The sequence below is a fragment of the Psittacula echo genome (genome assembly GCF_963264785.1).
Source record: "Psittacula echo genome assembly, chromosome: 5".
NCBI lineage: Eukaryota > Metazoa > Chordata > Aves > Psittaciformes > Psittacidae > Psittacula > Psittacula echo.
In genome coordinates, this window is record NC_137739.1 from 89,945,091 (window position 1) to 89,965,227 (window position 20,137).

The window sequence follows — 20,137 nt, forward strand, 5'->3', positions numbered from 1 at the left end:
CGAGAGAGGAGCAGGGATCGTGACTCAGGGTCTGTTACTAAGCAGCTCCCCACCCCGCAGCAGTATTCTCATTTCTGGGCCTTGGAAGCAAACCCTGGCTTCATATCAATGGCCTTGGAACACAGTCACCTGGCAGCTCTAAAGAGCTTTCATGTCATTAGCTTCAAGCTGTCAAATGCATCAGGAACTGCCTGTTAATGAGCTCACACTGTAATTCTCACTCACCCAGTGGCTCACAGGGAGCATCTTGTGCTGCAGCAATGCAGGAGGAGGCAGGACAGGGGCTGCAGGACACAGCCTCAGCTCAGGAGGCTTCAGTGGAGGGTTCAGATGCAGAGCTGGGACTCTCCATGTGGCTCTCCCAGCAGTGATGTGCCTGAGAACTGCAGAGAAAGGCACCGGCGTTAACTCAGCCTCAAACCTTCACTCCCAAGAGCATGGAAAGCCACTTGGGATCTGGCACGGAACTGACACCAGCCCCGCTCCCCGCCCTCATTTCAGTCCTGTGACCAAAACCACCTCCACTCCTCGACTGTAACTTACCCACACGAGTAACTCTGATGGCCAAGCAAGGCCTCATCAGCTGCCATTCTGCCGCCAAACCCTCTCATTCCCAGGACTTGGGCTTGTTCCCTGTGATTATCCCACGAACCCGTTTACACCGGCTCCCGCAGCGTGGCCGTGGTGCTGTGACAACAGAGCAGCCCCCCTGGAAGCGCAGGGCATGGACCAAGGGGCCATTCCCACAGCACCAGCGCTCCAACGGGATTCTCTCAGTACCTTACCCCCAAACAAGGCCAACAGCACCGATATTCCACATAATCCCCAGTAAGGACTGGGAACTGGGGGTGTTTTACCAGGTGAACAGGTCCATAGACCTACCTGTAACCTGTACCTATCTGTGTACATACACGTTCACTTCACCAGGGCAGCGGGCCCCATCCAGACTCGCCTCCATCCCCCAGCACGGAAGCTTCCCCCCGGTGGTGTGGGGGAACCCGGAGCCGCACTGACCCCACCACCGCCGTTACCCAGCCGCACTGTCCCCCGTTACACCCCGCTTCCCCGCCCTCCGCGGAGACCGCCGCCATTTTGGCTTGGCGCGGGGCACGCTGGGAGCGGTAGTGCCGCTGCTGCTGCCACAGAGGGCCCTCAGGGGCGGCGGGACTACAACTCCCGGCGTGCACCGCGCGGGCCGCTTCCGGCGAGCTGTTGCCATGCAACCAGAGCGGCAGCGGCGACCCGGGGCGGGCGGGAACGGGCATGGGCGGTGGGACCCGGGCAGTAAAGGCACGGGTGGGAGCAGAGCACAGCGGGGAGCGGGCTTGAACACCTCCTTCCCGGCAGCACCGCTGCTCTGGAGGGTTCGTTCCCTTCCCTCTGCACAGGCGAGGCAGAACCACTGTGTCCCACGTTAGGGCCGGTGGAAGGCTGCAGGAGCCCCCCTCGCGGCTGCTCACACACCGCAGCCTCGGGGGAGGTGAGAAAGCTGCTGGGACCCGACACGATCCCCGCCCCTCTCCTCCTGCTGCATCTGGGGCCTCACAGGAGGAAAACAGCCCCTTTTCTGCCCGTTCTGGCCCCAAAGAAAGGGGCTGCACGGCTGTGGGGCACGTTGGCGTTTCCTTCACCAGCGGAGGCTGCTGTTGGGCCGTTGCTGTGCATAAAGCCCGTGCAGCCCTTGCAGCTCGTGTACTCTGTGCCTGGGGCGTGCAAAGGCTCCCAACACAGAATCCCAGCCTGCTTTGTGTTGGAAGGGACCTTAAAGCTCCTCCAGCTCCAACCCCTGCCACGGGCAGGGACCCCTTCCACTGGAGCAGCTTGCTCCAAGCCCCTGTGTCCAACCTGGCCTTGAGCACTGCCAGGGATGGGGCAGCCACAGCTTCTCTGGGCACCCTGTGCCAGCGCCTCAGCACCCTCACAGGGAAGAGCTTCTGCCTAAGAGCTCAGCTCAGTCTCCCCTCTGGCAGGTTCAAGCCATTCCCCTTGGCCTGTCCCTACAGGCCCTTGTCCCAAGCCCCTCTCCAGGTTTCTGCAGCCCCTTTAGGCACTGGAGCTGCTCTCAGGTCTCCCCAGAGCACAGCAGAGGGGCAGGATCCCCTCCCTGAGCTGCTGCTCACGCTCTGGGGGTGCAGCCCAGCACACAGGGGGGTTCTGGGCTCAAGCACAGGCTGAAGCCGGATCATGGGGAGCTTCTCCTCACCCAACACCCCAAGTCCTGCTCCTCAGGCTGCTGCCATCTCCATTATCATTAACAGTGATCACGGCCCTTTGGCTGGGTCCAGTTCCCTGTGACCAGCACCATCCAGAGCAGCCACAGACCTGCTTTCATTTGTCCAAGAGCCTTTTAACATCCCCAAGGAGAAGGAAACAGGAGCCCCCAGTATTCCCATGGGCCCGGCCTTTTCCTCCTCCCTCCATCAGTAATTCACCTTCATGAAGCCAGAGAACACCGAGTTTGCCAGTGCTCAGCAAACCACAGCCCCAGACACCGGCTCTGCCCCAGGCTCTCCCCATGTCAGACACCTTCACCCGCGGCACACTCCGGTACAAGCCCCCGGCGGCAGATCCGGTATTACCGGTGGTGGTGGTGCCGGATGCGGGCTCCATCTTGCCCCGGCACCCCCATGAGCTCGCTGTGAGCACCGCGGGATCCCCGGGTGCGCCGCTTCCCCCTCCCTGTTCCCTCTTTTCCCCTCCCCTACAGCCGAGTCGCGTTCACCGCAGGTTCAGGTGAGCCGGAGGTGGAGCAGGGGAGGAGGGACCGAGCCCTGCTGCAGCCCTGCCATTGGGGCCAGAGCGGGGCACAGGGCAGGGGCTGGCACGGGGAGCACATAAAGCAATTCCAAAGGAAAGGAAAGAGAAAGGAACCAGCAGAGATCCGGCGGGAGCCGCACGAGGGCAGCGAGGGCAGGAGCTGCGGCCGGGTGCGGGAAGCACTGAAGGTAAATGCAGCTTCTCCTCTGCTTCCCTTTCCGTGTCCATGTCCTGGATGGGGTCAGCGGGGCTTTGCCCTCTCCCCACCAGCCCTGCTGCTCCCTTGGCTCTCCTGCTTGCTCCCTGCCTCGTGTTCCCTTGTCCGTGCTTTGGGGGCACGCTGCAGCCCAACCATTGCCGACCACCACACAGCACCCACACAGTCCTCTGCTGTGCTTGGAGCAGACCCGGGTGTCCCCAGCCTCAAGAGCTGGGGAATGGAAGTGTGCTGCTGCCCGTTAACCTGTGCTCCTACCTGCAGCCAGCAGCCCCGACACCGGCCACCCTTGGGGCACCCATTGACATTTCTTGTTCCAGAGCAAAGGGGCCCCAGATGGATGTTTAGGGCATCCTTGAGCTCTCTGGCCAGGCTGCGTCTCGTTGGGGCTTCCTTACTTCTGATCATCAGTGTTCCAGTGCCTGAAGGAACTGGGTGAGCTTTAAGGTCACTTCCAACACAAATCGGCCTGGGACTGTAGGAAACGATTTACAAGTGACCCAGCCGGGCAGCACCAAGCAGCGCTGAATGATCCCCACCAGGCAGGGAAAGGACCTCGCCACCCTGGTGTAGCATCTCCCATTCCCTTCCCCATGCAAAAACTGGGTGGGCTGACTCCTCTCTGTCCCTTGTTCTTCCATCCCTGGTGAAACCCAGCTAAACTTCAGGAATGAGCCACTTCAGCTCAAGCTGAACACGTTTTAACCGTCCCTCTTGGACCTTGACCCAGCTTCACCCCACGCCTGGTACCAGCGCTGCTGTGCCAAAGGGAAGCAATGAGCCACGGTTCATAGCACTGCTGCAGACCCCCTTCCCTGCCACACCAGCAGCAGAGCCAGCTCCTCCAGGGCCTCCGCAGCCCCAGTGTTACCCAAACCAGTTTGGAACGGGGTGCGAGGAAGCTGTGGGGCAGGACAGCCGGGGAGGTGTTGGTCCCTGCTGCTCGTGTTCCGTGGGATGTGTTCACAGTCCTGCAGAGCCACCAGCACCATCATGTCCTTGATCCCAGAGCGTGCCCAGCGCCCACTCCCAGTGCTCCCGCAGGTGTCCAGGGATGGAGGAGCCCAGCCTCACTGTCAGGCCCTGCTTCACCCATTGCTGCAGTGCCCCATCCCGCTGCTGTGATTTACCCGTGTCCTCCCTAGGCCCCCCTCCCGCAGGCCCGTGCAGCGGTGCTGCTGCTGACTGTGTGATACCAGCCGCGGGCCAGTTCCCCCAGTCCCTGTGCACTGTCCTCGTGCTCCCGCCTGCACCTTGCGTTGCTGTGCCTGGCCCCAGGCATGGCCGCAGGGCAGCAATGCACTGAGCCTCGTAATGCAAGGAGAGAGCTGCACCCACTGAGCTCAACACTGGGAGCTCACAGGGTGGGAAGCCTGTTTCTGTGAATCACAGAGTCCCAGCCTGGTTTGGGTTGAAGAGACCTTAAAGCTCCTCCAGCTCCAACCCCTGCCCCGGGCAGGGACCCCTTCCACTGGAGCAGCTTGCTCCAAGCCCCTGTGTCCAACCTGGCCTTGAACACTGCCAGGGATGGGGCAGCCACAGCTTCTCTGGGCACCCTGGGCCAGCGCCTCAGCACCCTCACAGGGAAGAGCTTCTGCCTAAGAGCTCATCTCAGTCTCCCCTCTGGCAGGTTAAAGCCATTCCCCTTGGCCTGTCCCTACAGGCCCTTGGCCAAAGCCCCTCTCCAGTTTCTTTCCTTGCCTTTAGGCACTGGAGCTGCTTTAAGATCTCCCGTAACCCTTAATTAAATTCAACCACTGCACTGCTCAGTTAGCAGTTTCAATGGGTGCACAGGCTGAAACAGCACTGCAGCCAAGACAGGGCATTGGTGGCATGAAGAGGGTCCCACAGAGTCCCCAAACACACCCATGGGGACATCAAACCCCATGGTTGAACCACAGCTGTGGCTTGTCTCCCCTCCCTGGCCTCTGGTTTGAGCCAAAGCCACATTTTAACGTCCTGCAGCCCCTGGGTGGTCATTAACCACCCCCTGCCTGGCTGCAGGGCTGCCCGGAGCTGTCACCGTGACCGAGCGGCCACGGCTGGGACACGGCTCCGGCTCAGCCCCAGAGCAGCACCCGCTGTCCCCGACCCGCACCACTGGGGACCCATGGGGACCCCCGGGGTTCTCCCTGTGCCGCCCGGCCACAGCCACCGGCGCTCACGGGGCCGTGTCCGACCCGTTCCAGGCCCGGCCGCGCCGCACCGGTGCCGGATGGACTCTGACCCCGGAAGAGTCGGCGGCGCGGGGCCCTCCTGGCGCCGGTGATGCGGCAGGTCCCGGCGCGGCGCCCCGGCACACCATGGCAGGTGGGTGCGGGATGGGAGCTCCCGGCGCTTCCAGCAGCCATGGAGCCCGCACGGGGTCCCTCTCCCTGCCTTGGCTTCATCCCTCCTCTCGTGTGCCCCCAGAGCCCTGCAGCGTCCCCCCCGAGGTCCTGGTCCCCGCCACCAACCAGACGCTGGAGCTGGCGCTGGGCTCCTGCGTGGCGCTGAACTGCACCGTGCGCTGGGCGGGCGCCGGGCACTGCCAGCACAGCCCCGCGTGGAGCAAGGACGGGCAATGGCTGGGCAGCGGCAGCAGCCAGGACACGGCCTGGTAAGAAGCACAGCGCGGCTGTGTCTGTGTCTGTCTGTGTGTGTGTGTCTGTGTTTGTCTGTGTCTGTGTGTGTCTGTGTCTGTGTGTGTGTGTCTGTGTTTGTCTGTGTCTGTGTGTGTCTGTGTCTGTGTCTGTCTGTGTGTGTGTCTGTGTGTCTGTGTCTGTGTGTATCTGTGTCTGTGTGTGTCTGTGTCTGTGTGTGTCTGTGTCTGTCTGTGTCTGTGTCTGTGTCTGTCTGTGTGTGTCTGTGTCTGTGTGTGTCTGTGTCTGTCTGTCTGTGTCTGTGTCTGTGTCTGTGTGTGTCTGTCTGTCTGTGTCTGTCTGTGTCTGTCTGTCTGTGTCTGTGTCTGTGTGTGTCTGTGTGTCTGTGTCTCTCTGTGTCTGTGTCTGTCTATGTGTCTGTGTCTGTGTCTGTCTGTGTCTGTGTCTGTCAGTCTGTGTCTGTGTGTGTCTGTGTCTCTGTCTGTCAGGGCAGTCACCGCACAGCCCAACCCACAATGGCCCCATCTCCCCACAGGTTTGCCCCAAATGCCTCGGAGCAGCTCCTCAGCAGCGTTCTGCAGCTCAACCTCACACAGGACAGCGACTTCGGGGTGTTTGCCTGCTGGATCAGCAATGCCACGGCCACCTTCACCCTGCGGAGAGCAGGTAGGGACACAATGGGACAAAAGGACACCTCCAAGGAGGTCCCACTTGCCACGGGCAGGAGCAGCAGCCCCATGGGGACCATCGAGGTGGGTGGTGGGGCATTGCTGCCTCCGCAGGGCAGCACATCGGGGTGCCCTACCCAAACCCCTAAATCTGGCCCCAGTCCTTCAGCTCACCGAGCCCTTCCTGTGCTTGCAGAGGTGGCAGGGCACGTGCCCGCGGTGCTGGCAGCCCTCCTGGTCCTGGTGCTCCTCATGCTGGCAGCCGGGCTCTATGTGCGCTGCCGCCTGAACATGCTCCTCTGGTACCGGAACCGCTATGGAGAGCTGGAGATCAATGGTGAGACCCCGGGCAGGGCACCGGGGTGGTTTCCCCTCGGGAACCCCCGCAGCATCATGCCCTGTCTCCCGTGCCATCCGCAGACGGGAAGCTGTACGATGCCTACGTGTCCCATGCCACCGCTCCGGATGACCGCAAGTTCGTCCACTTCATCGTGAAGCCGCAGCTGGAGAACCGCTATGGATACAAGCTCTTCCTGGACGAGCAAACCATCCTGCCCAACGCAGGTGGGAGCAGCCCCACGTGGGGCTGGGCCAGGCTCACAGCAGCACCCTGGGGCCTGACAGCCCTTTCCCTGCAGAGCCATCAGCCGACCTGATCATGAACGTGAGCCGGTGCCGGCGCCTCATCGTGGTGCTCTCCGTCGCATACCTGGAGCAGGACTGGTGCAACAGCAGCTTCAGGTAGGAGCAGGTCCTGCCTGCGCCCGGGGGAGAGCAGCCGGCGGGTGCTTCGGCTCTGGCACAGCGTTGTCCCACAGGGAAGGGCTCTGGAGACTGTTGGAGCTTTCCAAGAAACCCATCTTCATCGTCTTCGAGAGCCAGTACCGGGAGATCCACCACCCCGCCATCACCCTGCTGAAGCAGCACCGCGGCGCCGTGACCCTGCTGCTGTGGCGAGCAGGCTCCATGGTGAGAGCTGAGCAGGACCGATCCCAGCAGCACCCCACTGCCATCCCAGCACTCCCATTTGTGTCAGCCACCCCACAGCGCTCCGGGGCTGCTCCCTGAGCTCTGCTGCTCCTAAAGGGCAGATTGGGGCACTCGCTATTAGGGAGTAAAAACCCAACCAAACCAGCCCTGAGCTGGTGCTGGGTCCCCACACCCAGGTCAGGAGCCCCCCGGGGTCTGCTCCAGCCAAGGCACCAGCGTGAAGCCTCAGCTCTCGGGGTGAAGCTTCCCCCATGGCTGCTCCGGCCATTCCAGGGCCAGGCTGGGAGCGGAGCCTCGGAGCATTCCAGCCGGTCGGGCCGGTTTCTCCACCAGCACAGCCCTGGCCTTGGCTCAGCTCCTGGTGCTGGGAAGAGCGAGCTGAGCCCCACAGAGCCCTGCATGGGGCTGGGCTCGGCTCGTGGTGCTCCCAGCGCTGCTCATCTCCCCCTGCCCCATGCAGACCCCCTCGTCCGACTTCTGGAAGGAGCTGTGCCTGGCCCTGCCCCGCAAGGTGTCCTTCCAGGGGCCCGTGGGGGACCCGCAGACCCAGCTGCAGGAGGACAAGGACCCCATGCTGATCCTGCACAGCAGCTACCTGGACAGCGGCGGAGACCTGCACCCGGATGGGGACCTGGGTACAGTCCTTGTTCACCTGGGGGGACAGATGTGCGCTGGAGGTCCCCTTTGGGCTTTGCTGCACCTTCCCAAGAGGCTCAGCCCTTCCCCACCGCCCCCAGCCCATCCTATCCCATCTCCCCCCATTTCCAGGCCTCCGGGAGTGTGTGTTCAGGAGCCTCCCTCCTCCCCGCCTCGCCAGCCCCGCTGCTCCGGTGCCTGCTGCTGGGATGGGGGAGGCGCAGCTCAGGGATGGGCAGAGACCAGAGATCGACATCTCGGACCTGGGGTCCCGCAACTACAGCGCCCGCACGGACTTCTACTGCCTGGTGACAGAGGACGACATCTGAGCGGGGCCTGGGGCTGGCAGCGGCGGCTGCGCCCTTCCCACGGGCTGCATGGGCGCAGCACGGCTGGAGGAGCCCGGGCTCGGCAATGGGACCACAGCCAAGGTCGCAGTAGGAAAAGGATCCTTCTGGCAGCACGCTCCGTGGTGGAAAACCATCACCAAGGGATACCGCAGCCCATGGGGCCCGGGCACCTTCACCCTGTGCAGCAGGGATGTTTTTGTGCCTGATGGACCAGCACTGGGATGGGGGATGCTCTGAGAAGAAACATGCCCCAATCCCAAGGGAATGGCCTGACGGGGGTGGCCGTGGCACCCCCTTTCCATGGAAACCTCCATGGCAATAAAACGCTGCTGCACAGAGTGGGGCCCATCCGCCTGAGGGGACGCGGGTGCCACCAGCGGGTCTGTCCCCACCATGGCCAGTGGTGCTGGTCCCATCCCTGCGCCACGTCCTATCCCCATCGCACCAACCCGCAGCAGCACCCGGTGGGCAGCGGGGCTCACGTCGGGGGGGGCACAGCAGCGGGCAGCGTTCAAGGCTTTATTCGGGGACACGCAGGGCTCAGGGTGTTTGTACACGAGAATGGGGAGGACAAAGGCACCGAGACACCCGGCCTGGGCCATGCGGGTGCCACGCACTGATGGGTGACACCAACGTGGGCTGTGCCACCCTCTCCCCCCAGCCTCCCGTCTCTACCTGGTGTCCCAAAGGGGGTACACAGCACCCCAAGCACAGCAGGGTCCCCCAGCCCCACACCCGCCAGCAGAGCGAAGCCACCCCACAGCCACCCGCACCCCCGACAGGGAGAGTTTTGACCTGGCACCCCCCTGCCTGTGCCAGGCCCCCACAGCACCCACAGGACACCCAGAGAGCACCCAGCACACCCAGAGCATCTCCCCACCCCGCAGGGAGACACCGCCCAGCAAACACAACCTGGCCCTACCCAAATCCTGCTCATGCAGCAGGGGCCAGGCTCAGCCCGGAGCAGAGCAGCCACCGAGGAGGGGACAGTCCCTATGGGGCTCCTTGCAGAGGGCATGGGCAGCCTCAGTCACCCCCCAGCCCACCCCTGCAAAGGGGGGAACCTGGCACCGTGTCTCACCAAGGGAGCTTCCCAGCTCCTTACAGCCACCGTGCACCCCATAACACCTGGGAAGCCACCTCAGACCCCCCTGAGCATCCCTTGAGCCACACAAAGCCCCGTCCCCCCCCAGCCAGGGCAGAGCCCGTGCACCCCATGGCGCGCCCCACAGCAGCCCCTGGTGCACTGTGATTTGGGAATGGAGGGTCCTGGAAGCCCCTTCCCCACCTCACTGCAGGAGCTCCCCAAAGCCTGCAGCTCCCGCTGAGCCACGAGCCAAGCTTTGCTGTGCAGCCAGGTCCCGCCAGGAGCCTGCAGGGTCCCCAGCTCTGAGCACCCTTGGGTGCCATGGGGCAGCCCCCCACTAACTGTGGTCCCAGCGGGGCCCCGCAGCACAGCCAAAAGGAGGGGCTGGGGTTAGGGCTGGACAGGAGCGAGGACAAACGTCCCCATGCAGGGAAGGGACCCGGTGGGGGCGCGGGGGACGCGGCGGGGTCTACGCTATGGAGCGGGGTCCGGTGGTGAGCAGCCGCCCGCGAGGAGCCAGCGCAGGGCAGCACGGTCCCGGTGTCCTCACAGGCCGAGGAAGTCCTCCTTCCGGTACCCCTTCTGCAAGGACACACGGGCACGGTCACCCCCTGCCCAGGGCACCCTGCCTGCACCTCGCCAGGGGCTGGGAGCGTGAGCACGGATGCGCTGTGCCCCGGCGTCATCCCCACCAGGGCAGGTACCACTCTGAGCATGATGCTCTGGGGACATCCCACCCCTTCTGGACGGGGAACCATGGAGCTGGGGCCTGTTGTGCGCCTGGAAGCATTTCATGGAATCACAGGGTCCCAGCCTGGTTTGGGTTGAAGGGACCTTAAAGCTCCTCCAGCTCCAACCCATGCCATGGGCAGGGACCCCTTCCACTGGAGCAGCTTGCTCCAAGCCCCTGTGTCCAACCTGGCCTTGAACACTGCCAGGGATGGGGCAGCCACAGCTTCTCTGGGCACCCTGGGCCAGCGCCTCAGCACCCTCCCAGGGAAGAGCTTCTGCCTAAGAGCTCATCTCAGTCTCCCCTCTGGCAGGTTAAAGCCATTCCCCTTGGCCTGTCCCTACAGGCCCTTGCCCAAAGCCCCTCTCCAGGTTTCCTGCAGCCCCTTTAGGCACTGTAAGACTGTCCCAGGTCTTTGGGTTGTGGATTTCAGGGTGAAGCCCATGGCCTTGACTCCCTCAGGATCCACCCCAGGATCCCACCAGTCGGAAGGGACACGAGGCTGGTACTCACCATCTTGAAGTCCCGGTGGAGCTTGTTGTATTGCCACATGTTGCCCAGGAGGCTGGCGGCTGCTCGGGAGGACTTCTCGTTGTCCGAGCTGCCCCAGGACAGGGTGCAATGAGCTTTGGGTACCAGCGCACACAGGATAGTGCCCACCAACCCAAGGATCCCACCCCAGAAGGGCCCTAGGGGCTGAAGGCTCAGCACTGGTGGGAAGAGGCAGAAGACCAAAGGCTGGAGCCCACCATGGAGTACAGGGTGGCAAGCAGTGAGTGGTGAGGAGCACTCAGATGGGGAAAGGTGACTGCATTCCAGCCCATGGGGGGTGTCCAGAGAACGCGGCCAAGGGGTTGAAGGTGACCATGAGACCACTCAGAGCTGCTCTGGGGCCTCCCAACACCAAGCCTTGGGAAGGGAGACCTCACCGGGCCAGGGGAACAAGGGGAGAGCAGGGCCAGAGCCCGGGCCTGAGCAGAGCAGACAGGAGCCCCCACCTGTCCCTTCTCTTCTTGATGTAGAAGAGCTTCCTGAGGCCATCGAAGTAGACGATGTCGCGGGCGGCCATGGGGCTCTCCACCACCAGGTTGTTGAGCACCGCGATGATGTTCACGATGACATCGGCCGGCGGAGCCTTGTCCCCGATGCTGCCCGGCAGCTTCTCGACCAAGTGGCTGACCACCTTGGTGGCTGGGGGCAAGGGCAGCGCGTCAGGGCCGGCGGCAGGACCGGGGACACGCGGCAGCCTCCGGGTGCAGTGAGGGGAGAGAGGGACCAGCACCAGGGATGCTTTAAGCCTTTCCCTGGGCACCTGGGATTAGAGGTGGGGGACGAGGACAAAGCCAATGGGATGGGGGGGTTGGAGGCGGAGCACAGGGTGTGGAGGGCGTTTGGTCCTGGGGATGGAGCGGCCTCCACATGCATGAGAGCAGGGATGCAGCGGGCAGGAGGGTGCTGGGATGGGGCTGGAGGTAACTGGAGGCCGGAGCGAGGAGGAAGAGGGCGAAGGGCGGGCGCCGGGCTCCTCCCCATACTCACACATCTCGTCCTTGTTGCGGGCGTGGCGGGACAGGTTGCGGATGAGCCCGGTCAGGGAGCGCAGCTGGTGGTGGTCGGCGGTGCGGACGCGGTCCAGGACCGGGTTCAGGATGCGCTCCTGCTCCAGGGCCAGGCGGCTCAGCACGCCCGCCCACTGCGAGGCACACACTGCTCAGAGACTCCAATGGGACCCAATGGGACCCCTCATTGCCCCCTCCTCTTCCTCCTCCTCTTTCTTTCTCCTCCTCCTCCTCTTGCTCAACAGGGCTAGGCCGGGGTGACCCATGCCTGGGTGGTGACTGGTGCGATGGACACGTTCCCCACCCAGGAAAGACCGGTACCAGCCCACATGAAGGTGCATCCCAGCCCTGTGACTGGTGCTGTGGTGCGGACACCCAGGCCAGACGTGGCATCACCCCCGGGGCACTCCCCCCCCCGGCACCCTCACCCTGCGGTCCCCAGCGGTGATGTTCTGCAGCGCGCCCGAGGCCGCCTCCGTGGTGTGCTTGTTGAGCTCGCAGCGCTGCAGCAGCCGGTTGTAGATGCCCACGATCTGCGGGTTCCAGAGCCACTCCATGCCCTTGGGGTCCTTGGAGACCTCCGTGAAGGTGACGATGTCCGCATTCAGGTAGTGCTGTGGGGAGGGTGCTGTTGGACCCACCGGGATGTCCCCCTGCAGCTCTCCCCTCTTCCCCTGCACCCAGCCTCAAGCATTGGGCAGCTCGTGCTGGCTGTGTCACACCCGTGGCACGGCAGAGCAGGGGCTCAGCGCCCTGATTCACACCGCACTCCTGAATCACCCGAGCTGAGCTCATCCGCGTGTCCCAGCCCTGAGCCCAGGCCGGCGTCCACCTCCGCCCCACGTCCACCTCCGCCCCACATCACCTCGCTGCCACCCCAGCCCCGGGACACGGTCCCATTGTCCCCCCATCGCTGACCTCTCGCGCCTTCTTGCTCTGGGGGCTGAAGCAGCCCACCAGCTCCCCCGTCACCGTGCTGCTGTTGTTCCGCCGGTGGCCCTCCAGGCGCTGCAGCGAGGACGGGGGCATCTCATCGTACAGGCGGTAGGAGAGGTTGCGCAGGACGCAGACCGCGTTCTCCACGCTCTGGGTGGGGGAGATGGGACACGGGGGTGTCAGTCCTTGTGCCGCCTGACGGGGCATCTCTAATGGCACATCCTCATGGGGCTCCATCAGAGTCACCCAATGACAGTGCCCAGTAAGCCCAGATAGAGCCGGGCTGGTTTTCCCACCATCCCATCAAGATGTGCCACCAGGAGACAGGGAGCAGCACCACATCCGAGGGCACCCACAGCCTCCCAGCTCCTGGGGCTCACCTTGTCCTCTGACTTGCCCACTTCCAGGGAGCTGTTCACATAATGGATCATGGAATCCACCAGCCCATGGCACTCGCGCATCTTCTGCCGGGTCTGCTGGCTGGCAGAGCTGAGGTTCCTGCACCGGGAACATGAGTTCATCACAGCAAGAAAGGGCTCCCCCACGGCCACCCCTTCGTGCCCTGGGATCACCATGGGAAGGGCAGCTGATACCGGTCCCATGGGGCTGACTAGGCTTTGCCTTGATGCACAAGTGCTGCAAGGGATGGGGACCCAGAAAGGAGCCCTGGAGGCCTTGCTCCCTACGTGCACAGCACGCGTGGTGTCTCCTGCTCCACCCAGACCTGTACCCACGGTGCGAGGACTGGAGCCGCCCCAGCAGGTACCTGAGGAAGCCCGTGGAGTTGTAGAAGATCTCGGCCTCCGAGGGGTTCTGCTGGATAACACCCGAGCCCCCCAGCCCCGAGAGCGGGACCAGCACCAGGTCTGTGAGCTGGTCCAGTGTGTCCCGGGCCAGGCGGTCCTTCAGGTTGTCACTGGAGGAGAGGTTCCACAGGATCCCTGCGCACAGAGGGATCCTCAGTGCCGGGAATGACCGGAGTGCATCCACCCCGGGGGGCTCACATCAACACCCACAGACAGGGTGGGTGACGACCACACGAAGCCGTCATCCCCAGCATCGCTCATGGGATGGGTCACCATGGGCCACCCCCACGGAGCAGCCCCTGCCGTGGTCCCCAACCTGTGACGTTCTTGCGCAGCTCGTCGTCGGGCTCCCGCAGCGTCCGCATGAGCTCGTAGATGCCGTTCTCCTCCACCAGCGCCAGCTTGTTCTCGGTGTTGTCGTAGATGAGGTTGCGCATGGCGCCCGTGGCGTGGCGCTGCACCTCCTGGTTGGGGCTGTTGAACAGCTTCACCAGCTTGGGCATGGCCTGGAGGCTGCGGGCCTGGAGGGGACAGCAGGGGATGGGGCTCCCTTGGGTCCTCCGCTGTGCAAAGGGGAAGGGGCACCCCCTTATCCTGCCCTTGGGTGCTCACCTGCTTCTTGGCGTTGCTGTCGCTGTAGCACTTGTGCTGGAGGTAGGCAGCACCCAGCACCTGCAGGTTGGGGTCCGTGGCTATCAGGTACTTGACCGCTGAAGGCAGGTCGATGTCGTCAAACCTGGAACCATGGGCAGGTGAGAAGAGCCCAAGCAGACCAAACAACAAGGGTCCTCCACACCTGCACCTCGGAGGAGACCCATCAACCCACCAAGCTCTTGGGCATGAGATTCCAGACCCAAGTTAATGAGTATCTTCCTACCCCGGTGTCTCAGCATGGGTCCATGAGAGAAGCTAAAGCCACACACAGGACGTGCCTGGGGCCAACCCATGCCGTGGTCCATCACTATGGGGCCAACTTGTTCCCACCATAGAATCACAGAATGGTTTGGCTTGGAAGGGATCTTAAAGCTCCTCCAGCTCCAACCCCTGCCACGGGCAGGGACCCCTTCCACTGGAGCAGCTTGCTCCAAGCCCCTGTGTCCAACCTGGCCTTGAACACTGCCAGGGATGGGGCATTTAACCACCATCTCACCCCTTCTCCCGCATCCCTCGCAGCAAGATAGCACCAGGCAATAGACAGAAGGGTTTGCCCTTAACCAGCTAAGGTGGGGACGAGGACCAAGCTGGTGTCAGCCATCCCCGCTGTCACTCACCCCCCCGACTGGTGGCTGAGCAGGGTGCTGTGCCCGTTGTACATCTCCATCCCGCGCTGGTCCTGCAGGTGGTGGCTGGACTCGGCCAGGCTGCGCACGGAGGGCGCGCGGGAGCTGTGCTCCACCATGCCCAGGTAGGAGCTGCCTCCCGCCTGCGAGCCCGCGGGGATGCTGCCGAAGGAGCCGGTGCTGAGCCGCGAGCGGTTGTTGCTCTGGAAGCGCTGCAGCGTGCGCATGGCGGGCGCGCGGATGGTGCGGCTCTGCGGAACCTCGCTGCCCTCCAGCCACTCGGAGCCCACCTTGGCGGTGGAGCCACCGCTCAGCTGCCGCTCGAAGGTGTAGGAGCGGGTGAAGCCGCCGCTGCCCTGGCTCCGGTAGAGCGGGCGGTGGTGGCCCATGGAGTCCAGCTGCTCCGAGAGGACGCTGTAGCGGTCGTCAGCCACGGCGTGGGGTGGCAGCGGCCCCTCGGCCAGGCGCAGCGAGCGCAGCGACAGCGTGTCCAGGTTCTGCCGTGCGCGGTAGCTGCGCTCATGGAAGGAGCTGGGCCGCGGGGAGCTGTTGCCCGCCTGGGACATGGCGTAGCCGTAGCCCCGGCCCTTGGCCAGGCCCCCGTTGCTGATGGTCGCCATTCGCTTGTGGGGGGTGAGGTCCACAGCCGAGCGCGAGGACCAGCCGCTGCCCTTCAGCGTGCCGAAGTCCTTCTTGGTCAGCGGCTGATAGAGCTGCGGGGAGCAGGGGGTTAGGGGTGCCCTGAGCCTGCCACCACCAGGAGAGGGAAGCATGGAGCCCAGAGCCTCCCTTGGCACAGCCAAAGCTGCAGCCAGGCTGGGTCTCTCTGGCATCCCCAGCTGCTTCGGTGATGGGCAGGGTGAGAGGATGAACCCACCAGTACATACCGAGGCTTTGGGGTCCACACCATTGCTCTGGGAGCGGGAGCTGAAGGAGGAGCGCAGGGCTGTGCCGTACTGACTGCCTATGGGATGGAGATGGGGGGGATCAGCCAAAGGGGTGGTCGTGGGGACCAGAGATCCCACAACTCATCCCAGAGGGACCTGCGAAAGGAGCCATAGGGGACGAGGGAGCAGGAGGACACTGCCTCCGCCTGCCTGCTGACCAGGGGCAGTGCCAGCCTCCTGCCTTTCATCCTGCCCCGACGGCAAGGGGAGTAATTGCCACCTTGGCAGGGACAGGGCGGCTCAGCCGTAGCCGGATCAACAACTCAGGCACCCCCAAAGCCAGTCCCGGCTCCGCCACCCTGGGGACGGGATCACACCACGGGGATGGGATCCCACCATGGGGACGGGATCCCAGCCGGGACCAGCCCCACCGCACCCTTCACCACCGCCCCAGGGCCGCTGGCGGGCACGGGGCCATCGCCAGCACCGGCAGGGATGGGACCGTGACTCACACCCACCATGGGGCAGCCCTGGGGGTGCCGAGGGGGGTCTCACGTCTCCCCCCACCGCCGAGGCCCCCAGCACCGCGGATCGGGGCCCGGTGAACCCCGGCGCCGGTGCGGGGCGCAGCGCAGGGCGGAGGCCGGGAGCAGACGTTAATGGAGGAGCTTGGAGCCCGGCCAGAGGCGCAGCTCAGAGGCTGGCAGGGACGGGCAGGGAGCTGCCGGGACAAGCAGAGCCTCCCCCCGGCCCAAGCGGGGCGCGGGACCCCCCAGTGCAAACCCTCCCGGGCGCAGGGGGGAAACTGAGGCACGACCCCTGAGTGGGGCGGAGCGAGCGCTCAGTGGAGCCCTGCAGCCCCTTCCCCCGTGCTGGGGGTGCGGTGGGGGCCCAGCCGGGTGGGGGCACCCCCAAAACCCCACTCCGAGGTGTGAGCCCAAGCCCGGTGTTTGCCGATGGGCTCCCAACGCGCGTTCAGACGCGTGTGCCCGGAGAGGCGGGTACATGGGGGGGTTCTCTCACCTCTGGTGCCGTCGCCGTGGTCGGGCGCGGGGCCCCTCAGCATCATGCGGATGCGGACCTGCTCCTGCACGCGGGCGCTGCGCAGCCGCTGGGCCTCGGCCGTCTCCCGGTTCCTGCCGTCCAGCTGCCGGTCCGACGGCAGCGCCAGCGAGCATACACCGGCCTCGGGCTGCAGGGCCGACAGCAGGAACGCGTTGGTCTCCTGCATGGCGGCGGTGCGCGGTGGCGGCGGTGCGGAGGCCGAGGCGAGCGGCCGCCCTGTGCAGGTGAGCGGCGGCGGCTCCCTCAGCCCGGCCCGCCCCGCGCCGCCACGCCCGGGAGGGAGGGGACGCACCGGCCCCACCGCCGCCAGCACCGGTGACACCGGTGACATCAGCAGCGGTGACACCAGCACCAGTGACACCGGTGCCAGCACTCGCGGTGACCTCGCGGGGACGAGGGCGCGAGGGAGCAGGATGCCCTCGGGGGCTCTGGGGTGGTCGTACCTGTGGCTGCAGCGGTGGGAGCCGGACCCGCCGTGGGCAGAGCCACCGGTGAGGCACGGACCCCAAAGAGCCCCACCAATGAGCCCTCAGAGACCCCATTGTCCCTCCTGTGAGCTGAAGACCCCTAGAAAACCTCACAGGAGAGCCCCAGAGCTACACGGGGCCACTACAGAGAACCCCAAACCCCCAATTTGCCCCTCTGGCAATGCTCAGCCCCCACATGGCCTCCCTCCGGACACCCGGACCCCAGGTAATCTCCCTGTTGACCCCTAGAGACCCACAATATCCTTCCAATGAACCCAAGACTCCAGGTAACCCCCCAGGAGAGCCCTGGGCCCCCCATGGCACCACCAGCGAGCCCCAGACCCCCGAGCCACCCCCTAGGAGCACCCGGAACCCCAGAGAGCCCCACACTGACCCCAGCCCCCGGGGCTGCCCACCACCAGCAAGCCCCTTTGGCGGGGGGGCTGGCCCGCCATAGGGCCGAGCAGGGGCTCATTGGCGGTAATTACCGGCCGGGCCCTCCCTGCTTTGCTTTTCAAATCAGCCGGGAATGAAAGCACAACACTAACAATGACTAAAGAAGCGAGAAGGGGCGGCTCAGCGCCGGCGGAACCGAACGCGGTGACTCAGCCGCTGCCACCACAGGTACTAATTAGCCTCACCTCACCCGCCTCCTCCTCCAGGGACACCTCGAACCCCCCCCACTGCCGTGAGCAGCTCCCGAGACCCCCACGGCATCGGCTCTCATCGCTCCCGACAGCCCCGAGTCACTACTGAGCTGCTCCCTCCTGACCCGAGCTGTGTCCGTTCTCTGCCATGCGCGGCACTGGGGCTCTGCCCCTGCTCATGGCACAGCGCTGTTGGCTCCAGCGCAGCGCCCAGGCTCAGGAGCTGGCGCTGGCTCTTTGAAGAAGGCGAGCGTGGCAACGCGGCCGCGGCTCAGCTCCCGGCGTCAGCGCCCCGAACCCGCCCGGCCTCAGCGTTAGGGGCTTTGCCGGCTGCGGCTTGCGCCACCCGGCAGTGACAGTGCCGGGGCGGTGCTGAGCTCCGCTGGGAGGGTGAAAAGGGCGGCTGTCCCTAAGGAATGTGCCGCCGTCAGCAGGAGCAGCGGCGGGTGCCGGGGTGGGGTGGCAGGAGCTGCGGTGCGCGGCTTGGAATCATGGAGTCAGGTTTGAGTTGGAGGGACCTGAAAGCACCTCCGGTTCCAACGGCACGGGCAGGGACACCTCCCACTGGAGCAGCTTGCTCCGAGCCCCTGTGTCCAACCTGGCTTTGTTCTGGGGTGATTGTCCCCGCTTTGCTTCCTTCCCCAAACCCCATGGGGCCGCAGACCCCGGTGTCACCATCGCATCATGCCCAGGGGCCAATGGGGGTGACAACACCACACCTGCCTCCTGAGCTTATGGGTCCCACCGGACCCGTTGTGGGTACAGGGATCACCCCAAGGGCCCCCCCGTTCCCTCCCCACGGGAGCGTCGGCGGTGCCCGCGTTTGGCAGAGCTCAGCGGGACGCTCCCAACGCTCCGGCTGAATCACGGGATCCCCCCGGGAGCAGGCGGGGAGGGCGGATCGCTCCCTGCAAGCCGCTGCCTGCCCGCCCGGCCCGTGCCAGCACCGGGGGGCTCGGGGGCGGCCCGGAGCCCCTCCAGCCCCGGGGACAAAGCGGGTCCGGGGTGGCCCTGAGCCCGCTGGCAGCCCCATTCCCCCAGGATCCACCTCCCTTCCGAGCCCCCATCCCACCGGTGTGACACTGCCCTGCTGCTGCTGCTGCTGGGAATGGGGGTTATGAGGGGGCTGAGGCAGGTTTGAAGCCAAAACGGGCAGCGCTCGCCTTGTAAAGCGATTTGTTAATAGGGGCCAGCATCGGACGGGAGCAGGAATGCGCTGGAATGCTTCAAAACTCGCAAATTGGCACAAAAAATCCCACATTTGGAGGAAAAAGAGGGGGTTCCAGAGGGGACCCACCCACAGTGGGGGTGACACAGGGTTAAATTAACTCGGTCTCGGGATCCCTAAAGCGGTCACTGATCCCCAAGCCTGGAGGCTCCCCTATCCCTCCCTTTGCAGATGACAAGAGCCACATCCCCGGGGCCACCCCAGCCCCTGGGTGCGCCTCATCCCCGGGCACCCCGACGCCGGTGTCACCCGTCCCACACCCGGGTCCCCGGGGAAGCCGGTGCCGCTTCGGGAAGGGAGGGGCGGCCGCAGACGGGCACCGCACGCGTGCGAGAGCCGCGCTGGGGAAACTGAGGCACGACGAGAGCAGGGACGAAGCCTCCGGGCAGAGCGGAGCGGGAGCTGCGGCCCCGGCCCCGCTGTCCCGTCCCACGCGGGGCGCGGGTGGCATCGGTGTCCCGAGGGACCCGTGCTGGGCACCGGCCGGCACGTACCTTGCTGGGTGGCCCCGAAGCGCCGTTGCCCTGCAGCATCGTCCCGGGCGGCAGGGGCACCCCTGGGTGCTACCGCGGGTGCCGGTGCAGGGTGGGCGATGCCGTCTGCAGTGGGGCCGGTGCAGCGGGCGTGGGGCTGAGCGCGGGCCCGCCCCGGGACCTACCCAACCAGTCTCCTCTTCACATGCGGGTGTTTTGCATGAGCCTCCAAACCCGCTCCCCTCGCAGCCAAGTGTGAGCTCCTGGGGCTGGTGACGGCTCCACTGCGATCCCCGGCACGGCCGGGGGGCTGCGGGGTGCCCCGGGGTCCCACTGCCCCATCCCTGGAGCCACATCGCATCCTGCTTTGTAACGTTCCAAACAGTCACCGTTAGTCCCCACCGCCGTGGCCGCGGGACAAACGTGTCCTTCCCATCGCATCCCCTTGAGCCATGGGGCACCCATGGGTACAACAGGAGGGTTTGGGGGCTGCCCAAAGGAGATGAAGGGGAGGCAAAGCTGGGGGGGGGGGCGCACAGATTTTGGGATGCAGGGGGCTCCCCCGGGGGATCACAGGGAGATGTTTGTGTGCGTGGGATGCAGCAGGAGCCCTTTGAAGCCAGATAAGCAGAGAGGGAGCGTTTGGAACGGGCCAAACCAGTTTGGGGGCCATTGCTTTCACCCGGGCCCCACACTGCACCCAGTGCTGCAGAGAGGTGACCCCGGCAAAGCCCAGCACAGGGCAGGAGGATGCCAGGACCTGGCCCCTGCT

General features: G+C 65.0%; 2 protein-coding genes across 2 annotated transcripts; one reads left to right on the forward strand and one right to left on the reverse strand.

Annotated features, from left to right (window-relative positions):
• Nucleotides 1–1,217: 1,217 nt before the first annotated feature.
• Nucleotides 1,218–8,179, forward strand: SIGIRR (single Ig and TIR domain containing; the record flags this gene model as incomplete). Its single annotated transcript, XM_080618395.1, has 14 exons — nt 1,218–1,270; nt 1,389–1,480; nt 2,523–2,660; nt 2,728–2,945; nt 3,705–3,720; nt 4,979–5,284; nt 5,387–5,573; nt 6,092–6,222; nt 6,421–6,561; nt 6,645–6,788; nt 6,863–6,965; nt 7,043–7,193; nt 7,675–7,849; nt 7,983–8,179. The coding sequence occupies 14 exons, from the start codon at nt 1,218–1,220 to the stop codon at nt 8,177–8,179; spliced, it is 2,052 nt and encodes a 683-aa protein (XP_080474521.1).
• Nucleotides 8,180–9,833: 1,654 nt separating this feature from the next.
• On the reverse strand, nt 9,834–19,425 carry PKP3 (plakophilin 3; the record flags this gene model as incomplete). Its single annotated transcript, XM_080618807.1, has 14 exons — nt 9,834–9,869; nt 10,531–10,618; nt 11,016–11,208; nt 11,557–11,710; nt 12,005–12,190; nt 12,495–12,662; nt 12,893–13,010; nt 13,279–13,453; nt 13,635–13,839; nt 13,931–14,054; nt 14,590–15,311; nt 15,486–15,562; nt 16,509–16,677; nt 19,387–19,425. The coding sequence occupies 14 exons, from the start codon at nt 19,423–19,425 to the stop codon at nt 9,834–9,836; spliced, it is 2,454 nt and encodes an 817-aa protein (XP_080474933.1).
• Nucleotides 19,426–20,137: the final 712 nt, after the last annotated feature.